The sequence below is a fragment of the Vanellus vanellus genome (genome assembly GCF_965231255.1).
Source record: "Vanellus vanellus genome assembly, chromosome: Z".
In the NCBI taxonomy this organism is placed as follows: domain Eukaryota; kingdom Metazoa; phylum Chordata; class Aves; order Charadriiformes; family Charadriidae; genus Vanellus; species Vanellus vanellus.
Genome location: NC_138908.1, coordinates 59510937 through 59523637, shown reverse-complemented (window position 1 = coordinate 59523637; position 12701 = coordinate 59510937). Strand labels below are relative to the sequence as shown.

At 40.3% G+C, this 12701-nt stretch overlaps 1 protein-coding gene across 1 annotated transcript in view; it reads right to left on the bottom strand.

Annotated features, from left to right (window-relative positions):
* The window catches only part of PGM5 (phosphoglucomutase 5), a 79805-nt gene that overhangs the window by 25366 nt on the left and 41738 nt on the right, over positions 1–12701 (bottom strand). The window contains exon 7 of the mRNA XM_082497127.1: positions 5824–5939. Within this exon, the coding sequence (XP_082353253.1) occupies positions 5824–5939 (116 nt within the window). The remainder of the gene's footprint in view (positions 1–5823; positions 5940–12701) is intronic.

The window sequence follows — 12701 nt, the reverse complement described above, 5'->3', positions numbered from 1 at the left end:
CTAAAGTTATTTTTTACTACTGCAACAGTCAATTGCTATGACCCCACTCAGAGTAAACAATCAGGGAAAACTCTCAGGGCATGTTCCCATTCATAGAGATGTACTCATCTTAAACAGGCTTAAACTGAAGTAAAGTCCTGAGAACCAGGAGCCTGAGAAATAAAGTAAAATCATGCAAAAATGTTCATATTATGATTTTTCGATACTGTCTGTTGGGCATTCAGGCTGTCTTTTACATCTCTAATTTACTCTGTATCTGAGAAGATTTCCAATTCTAAGACAGTGAGCCCTGGGGGTCATATGCATAAAGAAAATGTAATTGCTTTTCCATAAATTAGTCAACTCTGTCTAGCACACTGCATTCTGTAAATGTGATTTTTAAAAAAAATCTGACTTCAGTGAGTACAGAAAATCACAGTAAATCATTTTAGTTGCACACACTTTTGAGTCTTACTCAGAAATCGGAAACTTGACAATATTTTAGGCAAATGGAGATTTAGGGGCAGTCTGATGTGTTCCTTTCTTCAAGTTAATGAGATTATTTTAGATTTGTGTTACTGTAACAGATACCACCAAACAGCTCTTTTAAAGCTTTCATTCATTTCAGCAGCAGCACATCTTTAAAGCCTCCACTAGTTCTTCTTCCACATAATCTTGCAGGAGAAGGTGGCTGGTGTTAATGGCATCCCGAAATCTTGAGATGAAGCATGCAAATTTGTGAAAGATGTAGCAACTACTGAAGTGGCTTAAATTGCAGAAAGATAAATCAGCCACACAGCTCTCCTAATCCTGATTAATAGTTAGCTGATGAAATTTAGAAACTAATTGCTGCTGCTGACGCCCTTCTCTGAACTGTGTCCTGGGCATTAGTCATAGAACCAGAAGGCTACTAACCTCATCTGACAAGCTCCTCACACTGCTACAAAAATGGAAGAAGTTTTTAAAGCATTGGTTGAGCTCCAAGATCAGCTGCCAGAAAACAAGTCTGGGAAACACAGCCCTGTGGGATGTTTTCAAAATCTTTTGTCCTTTTATAGCAGAAAATTTGCTTTTATTTACTTGCCAGAGCAAAATCCCTTATGTTATAAAACCAAGGCTCTGTATTATTTGGAAATTCCAGCTGGGCTGGATTACCTGGGTACACAAGCAATCAGTCTCCAGTGCTGTTTGGTTAGTCTGATGGCAGAATGGGGATCTGTAAAACCCCTTTCTCTTCCACGGAACAGCAAGTTTCCCACTCTGATCAGCTATACAGTACATTTCTTTAAATATGCCACGCTGAAAGCTAAAGAAGTGCCAAGTTTAAGTTCCCTAAATAGATATGATTGAGGGGAAAGCTGTAAAATTGATTCAAATGCCCAATACTGGCAGAAATTTGTCAGGGTCAGGCAGCTTAGGACATTACTAAAAGATTCGCAATAAGGTAAATATTAATTGCTAAAAACAGCTCGCATCACTAAAGTATTGGTCATCTACAGACCAGACTGTGCTTTACAAATAAACCTCCTGGCATATGAGATATTTTCAGACAGCTGCATTGAATTGAAAGACGATAAGGAAACTGAAGCAGGGAGAAAAACAAACTTTAGGTATCACAGTTGTTGCATAATTGTCCTGCAGGCACTGTCACTAAACATTTACACAGCAACTACACACACTGAGGAATTCAAACCCAGCGTTCAAGTTGTCTGGATGCCCGCGGGATCGAATCGTGAGGGTTAAGATTAGTCTTTAGATGGCACTGGCTTAAATGGGAGGGCAGCAGGCTTTCTGCACTGAAGTGCTGCAGGTACAACAAAGCCCATCTGACCCCTGTGTACCAGGATGCATAGTGTAAATACAGCTGTGGAGCGGCTCTCCATGCTGGCCAGCAATATGTTGTTCATGCACCCTTAGAATTCACAAGGAATCAGAAGAATTTCCAAGGGGAAGTCATGCTTGACCAACCTCATAGCCTTTTATGAGGAAATAACGAGGTGGATGGATGATGACAGAGCGGTAGATGTGGTCTACCTTGACTTCAGTAAAGTATTTGACACGGTCTCCCACAGCATCCTCATGACTAAACTGAGGAAGTGTGGACTGGATGATCGGATAATTAGGTGGACTGCAAACTGGCTGAAGGAGAGAAGCCAGAGAGTCGTAGTCAATGGGGCAGAGTCCAGTTGGAGGCCGGTAACCAGTGGAGTGCCTCAAGGGTCGGTACTGGGGCCCATATTATTCAATATATTCATCAATGATTTAGATGAGGGAATTGAGTGTACTATCAGCAAGTTTGCTGATGACACTAAGCTAGGAGGAGTGGCTGACACGCCAGAGGGCTGTGCTGCCATCCAGAGAGACTTGGACAGGCTGGAGATTTGGGCAGGGAATAACTTAATGAAATACAACAAGGGAAAGTGTAGGGTCCTACATCTGGGCAGAAACAACCCCAGGTTCCAGTATAGGATGGGGAGCTACCTGTTAGAGAGCAGTGTAGAGGAAAGGGACCTGGGGGTCCTGGTGGACAGCAGGATGACCATGAGCCAGCACTGTGCCCTTGTGGCCAAGAAGGCCAATGGCATCCTGGGCTGTATTAGAAGGGGGGTGGTTAGTAGATCGAGAGAGGTCCTCCTTCCCCTCTACTCTGCCCTGGTGAGACTGCATCTGGAATATTGTGTCCAGTTCTGGGCCCCTCAGTTCAAGAGGGACAGAGAGCTGCTGGAGAGAGTCCAGCGTAGGGCAACTAAGATGATTAAGGGAGTGGAGCATCTCCCTTATGAGGAAAGGCTGAGGGAGCTGGGTCTCTTCAGTTTGGAGAAGAGGAGACTGAGGGGTGATCTTATTAGCGTTTATAAATATATAAAGGGGGAATGTCATGAGGATGGAGCCAGGCTCTTCTCAGTAGCAACCAATGATAGGACAAGGGGTAATGGATTCAAGCTGGAACACAAGAGGTTCCACTTAAATTTGAGAAGAAACTTCTTCTCAGTGAGGGTGACAGAGCACTGGAACAGGCTGCCCAGGGAGGTTGTGGAGTCTCCTTCTCTGGAGACATTCAAAACTCGCCTGGACGCCTTCCTGTGCAACCTCATCTAGGTGTTCCTGCTCCGACAGGGGGATTGGACTAGATGATCTTTTGAGGTCCCTTCCAATCCCTAGCATACTGTGATACTGTGAATTAATGACAAGATAGGAGAACCAGATTAAGACAGGAACATAAAGAGTGCTAGGAATGCAGAGACTAGTCTGAAGTCAGGAGCTGCAAAATCGGGAGACAGGCTGAAGTAAAAAAATGCAATTGTTTTAGGGCCCTACAGAAGCACACGAGAGAAGGAAAAAAGTCAAATGCAAGAACAGAGAGAAGTCAGAGGAATTATCTCGAGTACCAAGAAGAACAGACAAACTCCAGAGGCCCTTCCTTGACCTCTAAGAGATATCTGTCCCTCTTTCCCAACTTCAGCAACCGTCTGATACTCAGGGTAACAAAGTTAGGCCAACACAGATCACAATGCCCACAGTTTCAGTGGATCAAGCCCTGAAATCACTTCTCTTGACTCCTATATAACTGGTCTGCAGGGCTAAAGTCCACCAATCCTTGGGACAGCCTGCTTAGCAAGACCCGAACATATCCTTTCAATGTGCCTTGGAAATTTGATGTTTGGCTTTTTCTATAACTGCAACACGATATTTTAATGACAAGTCTCCTCAAAGGAGCCAAGCTTCTACTATGCAACCAAGGATTCTTCCCTTCTCCCTGAGAAAGAAAGCATCTGCAAGAGTTGTACTCAACATCACCAAATGAAGATGGTCTAGAAGCCTTACTTCTCAAGCAGAAACAGGCCTGAGGCAGTGGTTTGTCATGGCATATGGCACATAGAGGCCACCCTGCTTGCTCTACCTACCTCTAAAGGTAAACCGCATGCAGTAGGAGATGCTGCACTCTGTGGGCTAAGGCACTCAGATGTACTTCAGTTACAGAAACTCACCATCAAACTCCTACAAGCTCTTTCCAGTCAAAACCAACAGTTCCTTTCTTCAGCATGATGATGAAGGCAGGATTTTTTTCCAAATGATTTGGGTACTAACGAGGTCATACTGATGTCTCAAGACCCACCCAAGTTTCATGGAAATATCTGGGTTTGGATGAGCAGGAGGAACTTCAATATTTACAGGGAAGGGGTACAGAACTGGCCTGGTGAAAAAGCACCAAAAAGCAGTGAGAGTCGAAAACTCCCCAGTCCACATCTCTCATGGACAAATGGAGACGCAGTCTAACAACACACCACAGCAAATGGCAGTACATTCTGAAAGGTACAAGGTCTTCCTGCCCCTCTCTCCAAGTCAGAACTCACTCAACGACTTGCAGAACACCCTTTGAAAATATCTATTCAAAAGACACATTCAAGGCAATACAAATCTGTGCCAGTCAGAACAATTAAGCCAAGACATCCAGGTTGCTAATCATGGAACATTGGTTTCCATTCACAAAAGACAGAAAATAAACGTTCATTATTAATTTAAATCCTCTTTCTTTTTACAGATAGACACGCAAAAAAATGTAATGTATTTTTGGTTCTTCCATCACAGTCCATTCAGATACTTACAGAAAGGTTAATGACAGGCTAACACATAAAGTGGCATGTCTATGGCTTAAAGAAAGTGTTCAAGGCCATGTTGGATGGGGCTTTGAGCATCCTGGTCTTGTAGAAGGTGTCCCTGCCCATGGCAGGGGGGTTGGAACTAGATGATATTTAAGGTCCCTTCCAACCTAAACCATTCTGTGATTCTGTGATTTTTTAACAAGCAGCATTCTCCTCTAATTGACCTCAACCACCAAACTTGGTACTAGACTTAACTCAATCAAAGCAAAATGAAATTTGCAACCAAGTTTCACTGCATGATAAATTATTTTCTATGAAAAGCGTAGCCAATTAATTATACACCAAAATAAAGAACTCCATGGAATTCAAATCAAAATATAAAATAAATTATTAGACAGGCAAATGGTTATTCAGACACATGCGCATTCAAAAACACTTATAACATAACCCTACTAATAAATAAAAGGAAGAAAGAATTTCTGTGCCAGAATCCAGGACAGAAAAAAAGAAACACTTTGAAATTTATTCAGCTTTTTTCATAAACAAAAAACACATTTGTGCAGATTTACAGACTACATATTTTCATTGTTTGCTCTAACGTTTCCTGTCAGTACTGAATTCATGAGGGCTCCAATTTGTCTTTCATTCTGAATTCTATTGTTTCACTGGTTCTTGGGACAGATAAGGGAGAAATACTTAGGGAAAACAGATGCTGACATGTAACTGAATTTCTTCTAATGATTTTTCTGACTTTTGAGTAATTGTGATGTTCCAAAAAGAGATGTGTGCAACAGGTCTGATTAGACATACCACTAGACACACCAATCCTCATACTTTGTAGATTCAATCCCTTTAGGAAAAACCACATGGTTTTTCCATACAGGCAAAACCTCTCCAAATGCTGTTGCAGTCTGTGAAAAGACTATTACAGTGTAACCAGTGAGATCATTCTGCATCATGTTAAAGTCAGAATAGAGTGCCAGGCACCTCCGAAAGCTGTCTGGGCAGTGATAGTATTACCTCTGGCTTCTGAATGTCCATCTTCCACAATTTTCATACCTCAAGGTACTGGACACCAGCGTTGCAAGAAGACCCTCAAGATGCGAACAACTGACAGTTCTCTTTTCCAGCGCAAGACAGAGTTAATCTGCTGATTCTTTTGGATTTGACTTGAGGCATCCAGGAAAATTAAAAGTTGTCACTAAAAGTCTGTGGAAATTTTTGATTATATATCACTTACCAGTGCCAAAGCTTTCCTCTCCACAAAGCGAGCAACGTCCAGAGTCCATGAGATTGGAAAAGTATCTCCATCCTGTTGGTGTCTCATACACAGGAACCTTCATTACTTTTGCCACTCTGGAAAAGACACAATAAAACATTACATGATTAAGACAGTGTTTTTTTCATACATGGCCTGAGATCAGTTGAGGAATGTTCTAGGTGTTGCTACATCTCCTGACAGCTGGGTTATAAGTTAAAAAAACCCACCAGAACTGATCAAAAACCAATTCTTGTCTCAGAACCTGATTTCAACCAGAACCCAGGTACGTTTATACAGTACATAAGTGTAGTATTTTGGAAAATGTAGGACCTCAACTCAATAGGTCTTACCAGTATCTTTGCTGAGCAAGAAACAGTTATATCTAGAGATACACAGTTTTGTTATACTAATATTTTAATGAAAGTTGAAGCATCATGTTGAAGTATGTTACTTTTCAAAACACAAGTGGCCAATACCGATATGTCTGAAAGACACTTTTACTTCTGTTCATGTCTTCAGAGCCAAGACAACACAGGAATGTTTCCATGATGCAGCATCTCCTCTAAAAAAGCTTTCCCAGTCTCAACCTGAGTCTGAACTTGCTTTCCCTGTGCCCTCTGATGCACCTAAATGAAACACTCCCACGAGCTGGCTGACCTGCCAGTATTTTCAAGAACCAAAATAAACCACCATATAAGCTGGATGCGCTTTCCCTTCCCCAGGTTGTTAACTGGTAATTATTCCTGTTTTAAACTATAATGAAAAAAATCCTGTCTGGGACTAAAAAACAAGGAAGAAGAAAAAAAAATCAAATCCTCAAAGGAACCCACTACGAAGCTGGGATTTATGCAGAATCATTCTTCTTGTTTCTAATTGTATTTTCTTGTTTTCATTGTGTGCCTAGTATTTTCAGAGCCAACTATTTTTTAGTACGAAAAGTAATATAGTCAAGCAAACTGACTGACTAAAAAGGATCTCACAATCTCCCTAGGATTGCTGCAACAATCACAACTAACAAACATTTCCTAAATTCCACCCCTATAGAGAAATACTTGATGTGAGATGATTTACATAATTTTAACTGCAGCCAAGCCCAGGTAAGGCAGATCAATCAAAGTGGGATTCAAGGCACTTAATACAATCCACCTAGAAGTGTCAAGGTGAAAACAGTCACCTTTCTGATCAACAGAGACACACCTGTTTTCAGACAGTCCCTCACTCTGTCTGAAAGTAGGCATGTAAGATAGACCGGAAGAACTGTCCAAATATGCAAATACTGACCCTTTCAAAACCTGGTACATAAAGGTACCTCAATTACAGTTCAGCCTTAAGTATTGTCTGTGAAATCTTAAATTGTTAATCACCACTGTTATTCAGTCTCCAAATCCACTTTTTTTTTTTTATGTGATAAATATCTATTGCTATCTAAGTCTTCCTATTCAGCCTAGTTGTTTGTTTTTGTACTTATACACTACATCTAAAAAGAGTGGTTTTCAAATGAGATAGAGCAAGAATTGCTGATAATTCTTTGAAAAGAGCTAAAGAGGTACCAGGAGAAAAAAATATTATCAAAATGTTTAATCCTAAACTCTGTTTTCAGGCCTCCAGTTTAAAGGTAGAGGCAAGTGTATACATCCTTGTGTTTATACAGCAATAGCTATATGATTGGCCCTTAGAAGTGCTGCTGCCTAAGGGAGGTTATACAGTGCAGAGCTGAACAGGTTTCTGGCTGGGTCTGCAAAAAATCAAGAACATAAAAGGATTTAATCTCTGTGTGACAGTAACTGCAGGCTGGGAACAGGATGGTACTGCCAAAAAGTAGAAAACAATCAACCAGAAAACAATGGCTAACATGCTGGAAGAACAAAACCAATTCTCTTGAGGTATCCTAACAATACAGCAGGAATATCTCTGCTTGCAGAAATGTTCCCATATCCTGGTACTGTTTTTGAGAAAGAAATCCTTTCCCTTTCACTTTTCTGTATTCCTCTAGTCTGTGGACAAACCGTCTCGGATGGACCTATCATGACCAGCACCAAAGGCTTCCAGGGTCTGTAACGGTTTTCAAAGATTTCTACGCAGTAGACTAGCACTGAAAATATAGATGTTGATTCTGTTGGCATTAGGCTCACTCTAAACTAAGCCTTTCAAACAAATATAATATACATATTAACATATACATGCAAACTTTATAGTGAAATATGGCAGACTGTTCCTTGCAATATTTTTTTGTTCTTGACTCTTAAGACTTTAACAGAGTAAATAAGTAGAAGCATACTAAAAATTAAGCATACTCTTTTTTTATTGCCATTTTACTGAAATAAAAGAATCAACGCTGGAAGTCTCAATAAATGCAGAATGTGCCTTTACACAACCTATAGACATTTAAGGTGAATGATCACCCCAGGAAACATGTGAGGGGTTCCCACAGGAAGTAGCAAACACTTCTCAATGCTGCAGACTCAGAGAAATAATCTGCTGCATCAGATCAAGGAAATAACAATGCAAACTACAGGAAAATACCCTCAGAGGAAGGAAACTAATATTCTGTAACTGGGAAATTGCTAGATCTTCAAAGTCAGGAAAAACAGAGATTAAATGCAGGAAGGGGGAGGGATTTTTTATGCTCCTACATCTACATCTTTCTAAACAAGAAATGACGGGTATGACTTCAGTGCAGAGAAAGTAAAAAAAGAAAAAGTATCTTCATTTGCCAAAACTTTTTTTTTCACTTTACATTCACCAATCTGCTTTCTTGTAGACAAAATGGCAAAATGAGAGCTTACAGTCACTGCTACACCATGTAGCCACATATTAAAAAAGAAAAAACAAAAAACAAAAAAAAAAAAACAGTCCCAAGGTAGCGTCCCTTGTGGACCAAAATTTGGAAATTAGTTTCTATGTATCACTGAAGTTTTCCAGCACCACTTAATGCAGCATATGACTTCATGACAAGCTTGAAATAAACGAAGGAAATACTTCATTCTGCTAGGCAAATAAATGCTTAGGATGAGGTTTCTGGAACTTGTAATTCTGCAAGAAAAAATGCTGCTAAGTCACAGTAAAGGTATGTTTTATCTATAACAAATCACAGATCCATTCATTACAGTCTATGAAGTTTTTAGCAATGTACTTTCACAGGACAGTTCAAACAAATCTATATATATACAGCTTTTTAAGTTTCTCTTCTTCCTGTGTATTTACACTGAGTCCCTAAATTTGGGAAGTTAGAAATGAAAGTCAAATGGTTTTGTTTTCCACATGAGATCTCTTGGTCAAACAGGATACTACTTCTCTCAGAAACCGAGTTTTGGAACAGGTGCTGCAAAAAGTTTATATCTTGCAGAGGTCTCACTCATCAGAGTAAATTTTCTATGTCCTTATGCATATGTATAATGCATCATCATCAAGACACTGATGCAGCAGCGCTCCTGTAAGGGCGATACCTCAGTCTCTGAGTTCTCTGGGTGAAGGTGTTAGCTGTCAAAAGGCCTGACTTGATGGATGAAATATACTTCCAGAGCAATTCAAAATAAAAACTGGAAAAAAAAGGCCATATTCATTTTCCTAGTCTATTTGAAGTAAAGGCATTCTATTTATGTCTAACCACACAGTTGATATACCTGTGTTTATATGTTCTATGAGTATGAACTATGTAGAAGGAATACAACAAACCATGGACATTCTGGTTCTTGTCATCTCAGACATTTAATGGGACTGACTTCAAACAGTATTCTTGCTTGCCTTCTTTTAGCGTAAGTGCTCACTACATCAATGAGATTACACAATAAAGTTTCTTCTGTCTGTGTGTAGCACTATTTAGCTCTTGCTAGACTGGGAAATAGGGTATTTACACTTGGACCTAAACTGAAGGGCAACCACCTTAGTTATTCTGCCCGTATCAGAGCTAAGGGTATTTATGTTCCCAGTATGCTGCATGCGTGAAAGATGCTCACAGACACTTGGGTGATTAGGCTTCAAAACACAGACTGGTGTTTCACACACACGTTTTTTTTCAATCTTACTCCTCTCTGTGGAGCCAGCACTGAGGTAGACAAGGTGCTGTAATTCCAAAACCAATGAGCCTAATTCTGCAGAAGGGTAAGCACTCGCAGGCCCTAACAAACAGGAATTGAAAGAATTTTGTGGGACATACATGGGATAGTATGTGGCAGCAGCATTTTGCAAGCGATCAAACCTCTGTAATGGATTCTTCCGGAGTTACTGGCTATAGAAGAAAAAGGTTTCACACTGGGTCTTCTAAATCTCTACTTAGCCACTGAAGTAGACTGTGTTATCTAATCTCCAGCTGATAAAAGTAATTTGATTTAGGGCCTGAAGCATATTTTATTTTAAAGACAACCTATGGTTTGACTGAAACTAAGAAAACCACTTTTTCTTCCCACTTCTGCAGTCTTTCTTCACACAAAGAATAACATCTCAAGTAAGGATCTGCATTGGATTTACCAAGAAAATAATTTCTCTAGCTGAAAATAACACTCTTCATACAACCTAACCTTGCCATACAAATGTGTTTTAGTTGATATTTTACTGCCTGAGATGCTTCAAAATTTTTGTAACACTCTGGACACTTCTGAGATAAAAACAGCTGACTTGGTTTTCCTATATCAATTTTTCTATCCCTTTATTAGAGACCCTGCTTTTGATATTCTCTAACCATATAGTACAGTCTTTGCCTTAATGGACTTACTTAAGTGTACTTGCAACCAGACCTAAAATTTTGTGGGTTCACTCTTTTGGAGCACTAAGATGACATCCAGGATTGAACTTCTATCATGCTGTCACAGTTTCTTTTCCCTCCAATCATTTGCATCAGTTATCTCATTCCCTCTCCAACATTCAAATTTCTTTTGCAAAAAAAAATTTTTAAACTTTATTGAAAATTTAGACACAATATTCATTGCCTTTTTAGGCACCAAGTCCCTATCCTGTTCTCACTGCATGATGTTTCCACTTGTTCTTCCTGTGGCCTCTCCTTGTTGATGCTGAAGAGCTCTTTGCTACTTGTTTCTCAGCTTTGGAAGTCTAATTCTGCTCACCTTTGGTCAGTTCCCTCTTCATTCTTATTATTTCACAAGATGCAGAAGACATGAACTAAATGGTTTTAAGTTTTTTCTTCAGTCTCATCTGTCTCTCCTCCTTTTTAACTATGCAACTCCAACAGACTGTGAGAAATTCACAGCAGTAGCAATGACAGCACCAGCACTGGCACCAACTATAATATGAAATGGATGTTCTGCTCCTGGATGTTTTCACTCTGTCTGCACCGCCTTCCCTTAAAAGGCTTCAACTGCATATTGTGCAAGGAGCAGAACTAAAACAACGGTCACCCCCTTATATAGTCAAGTATTACAGTGTTACTCCTTCCCAGTCTTTAATTTATTAAGCAAAAAGCAGTGGAATGCTAAGCCCTCGCACACAACACAGATAACCAGGACATTTCGCTAAGATAAGATGTAAACTGCCATGGCTGGCAGAGAGGCTGGCAGGAGCACAAGGCCGAAAGAAAAACAGTTAGCAGGCAAGTTCCTTTTCTTTCTGCTTTCTAGTATGCTACAACTCACAGGGAAAGATCATAGTAACAGAAATCAATTTAAAAAGATTTAAAGACATTTTAACTACAAAGGATCTAAAAACATTTGGCTTTCTTGCTTTTGTTTCCTCCCACCCCTGCAAAGTTTTAATTCTAAAATGCTTTTGTAGGCAGACTAGAGGTACACCGAATCAAGATCTGGTGTTCAGGGACAGCTTCTGTCTTGAAAACTGGTAACTTCAGGTTGATTTTTTTGGCTGACAATAGTTCTTAGGACAGTTATGGCTTGCTAATAACAGCAGAGATCATCTCCTTGCTAAATTCTATTCAGGACAATTTGAATTCCCTTTCTATCAATGGAGCCTCCTGGCACTCATGCAACATAACTGTGGTGCCAACTAACTGTTCCAATATTCTCTCCTGCCTCTCAGTCTCACACTGGCATTTCCCCATGTTTGAAATCTTTCAACAGCAAAAACTAAAAATTACCCCAGCAGAAAGGCAATGTCTTATAAACACAGCCTACCTTGCTCATGCCTGGTAACACACAGCAAGCACACATACTAGAAACTTATTTGAGCCTCATGGAACACACTCATGTTCAGCACAATCACCGCTATACTCCAAAGACATAATGTGTGGAAGGTCACCCCCTTGGCTTTAAATTCCTCAAACAAACAAATTAAAAACTTTGGACCCTTGAAGTTCATTGGAGTTTTTCTGTCTGCTGTAGGAGCAGACTTGAAAAGGCTTGCACCAGCACGAGGACAGTTAAAATACTCATCAGGGAATTCCTCGGGCTCCCAAACATACATCCAATGGGGTCCCGCAGTTATCTACACTCCTTGTTGCCACCTACAGGCTACAGTGTGAACACACAGCTCAGTCTTCCACACTAGTGAGTTTTCCTGCACACAGACTCTGTAGTTTCTCAGTAAAATGTTACAAGCACCTTGTGCAACATACCAAAAAGACAGCACTTTTTAAGGTACCTTAGACGCTTTACAATATAATGCTAAACTAATTTGTGTCCCAATCCCAACAGGCAACTTTCTGATTCAATCCCAGGGAGTAAAACTAAATTCATGTGCCTAACTCCGTATCCAGCTACAGACCCAGGGGAGCACTGCAGAACTGAAACGCGTTTGTAAATAGGCCAACAGCTGGAGCACAGCTCTGCTTCAAATCTCTGAGAAAAGGCTGCAGAACGCCTCTGCCTCTTCCCTGCTCTTCAGGGAGTGAGTGGTCAAAGTAAAAATAGCCAGCAGAGCTCCTTGCTGAGTCTGCCTTTGCCTTCAAAACT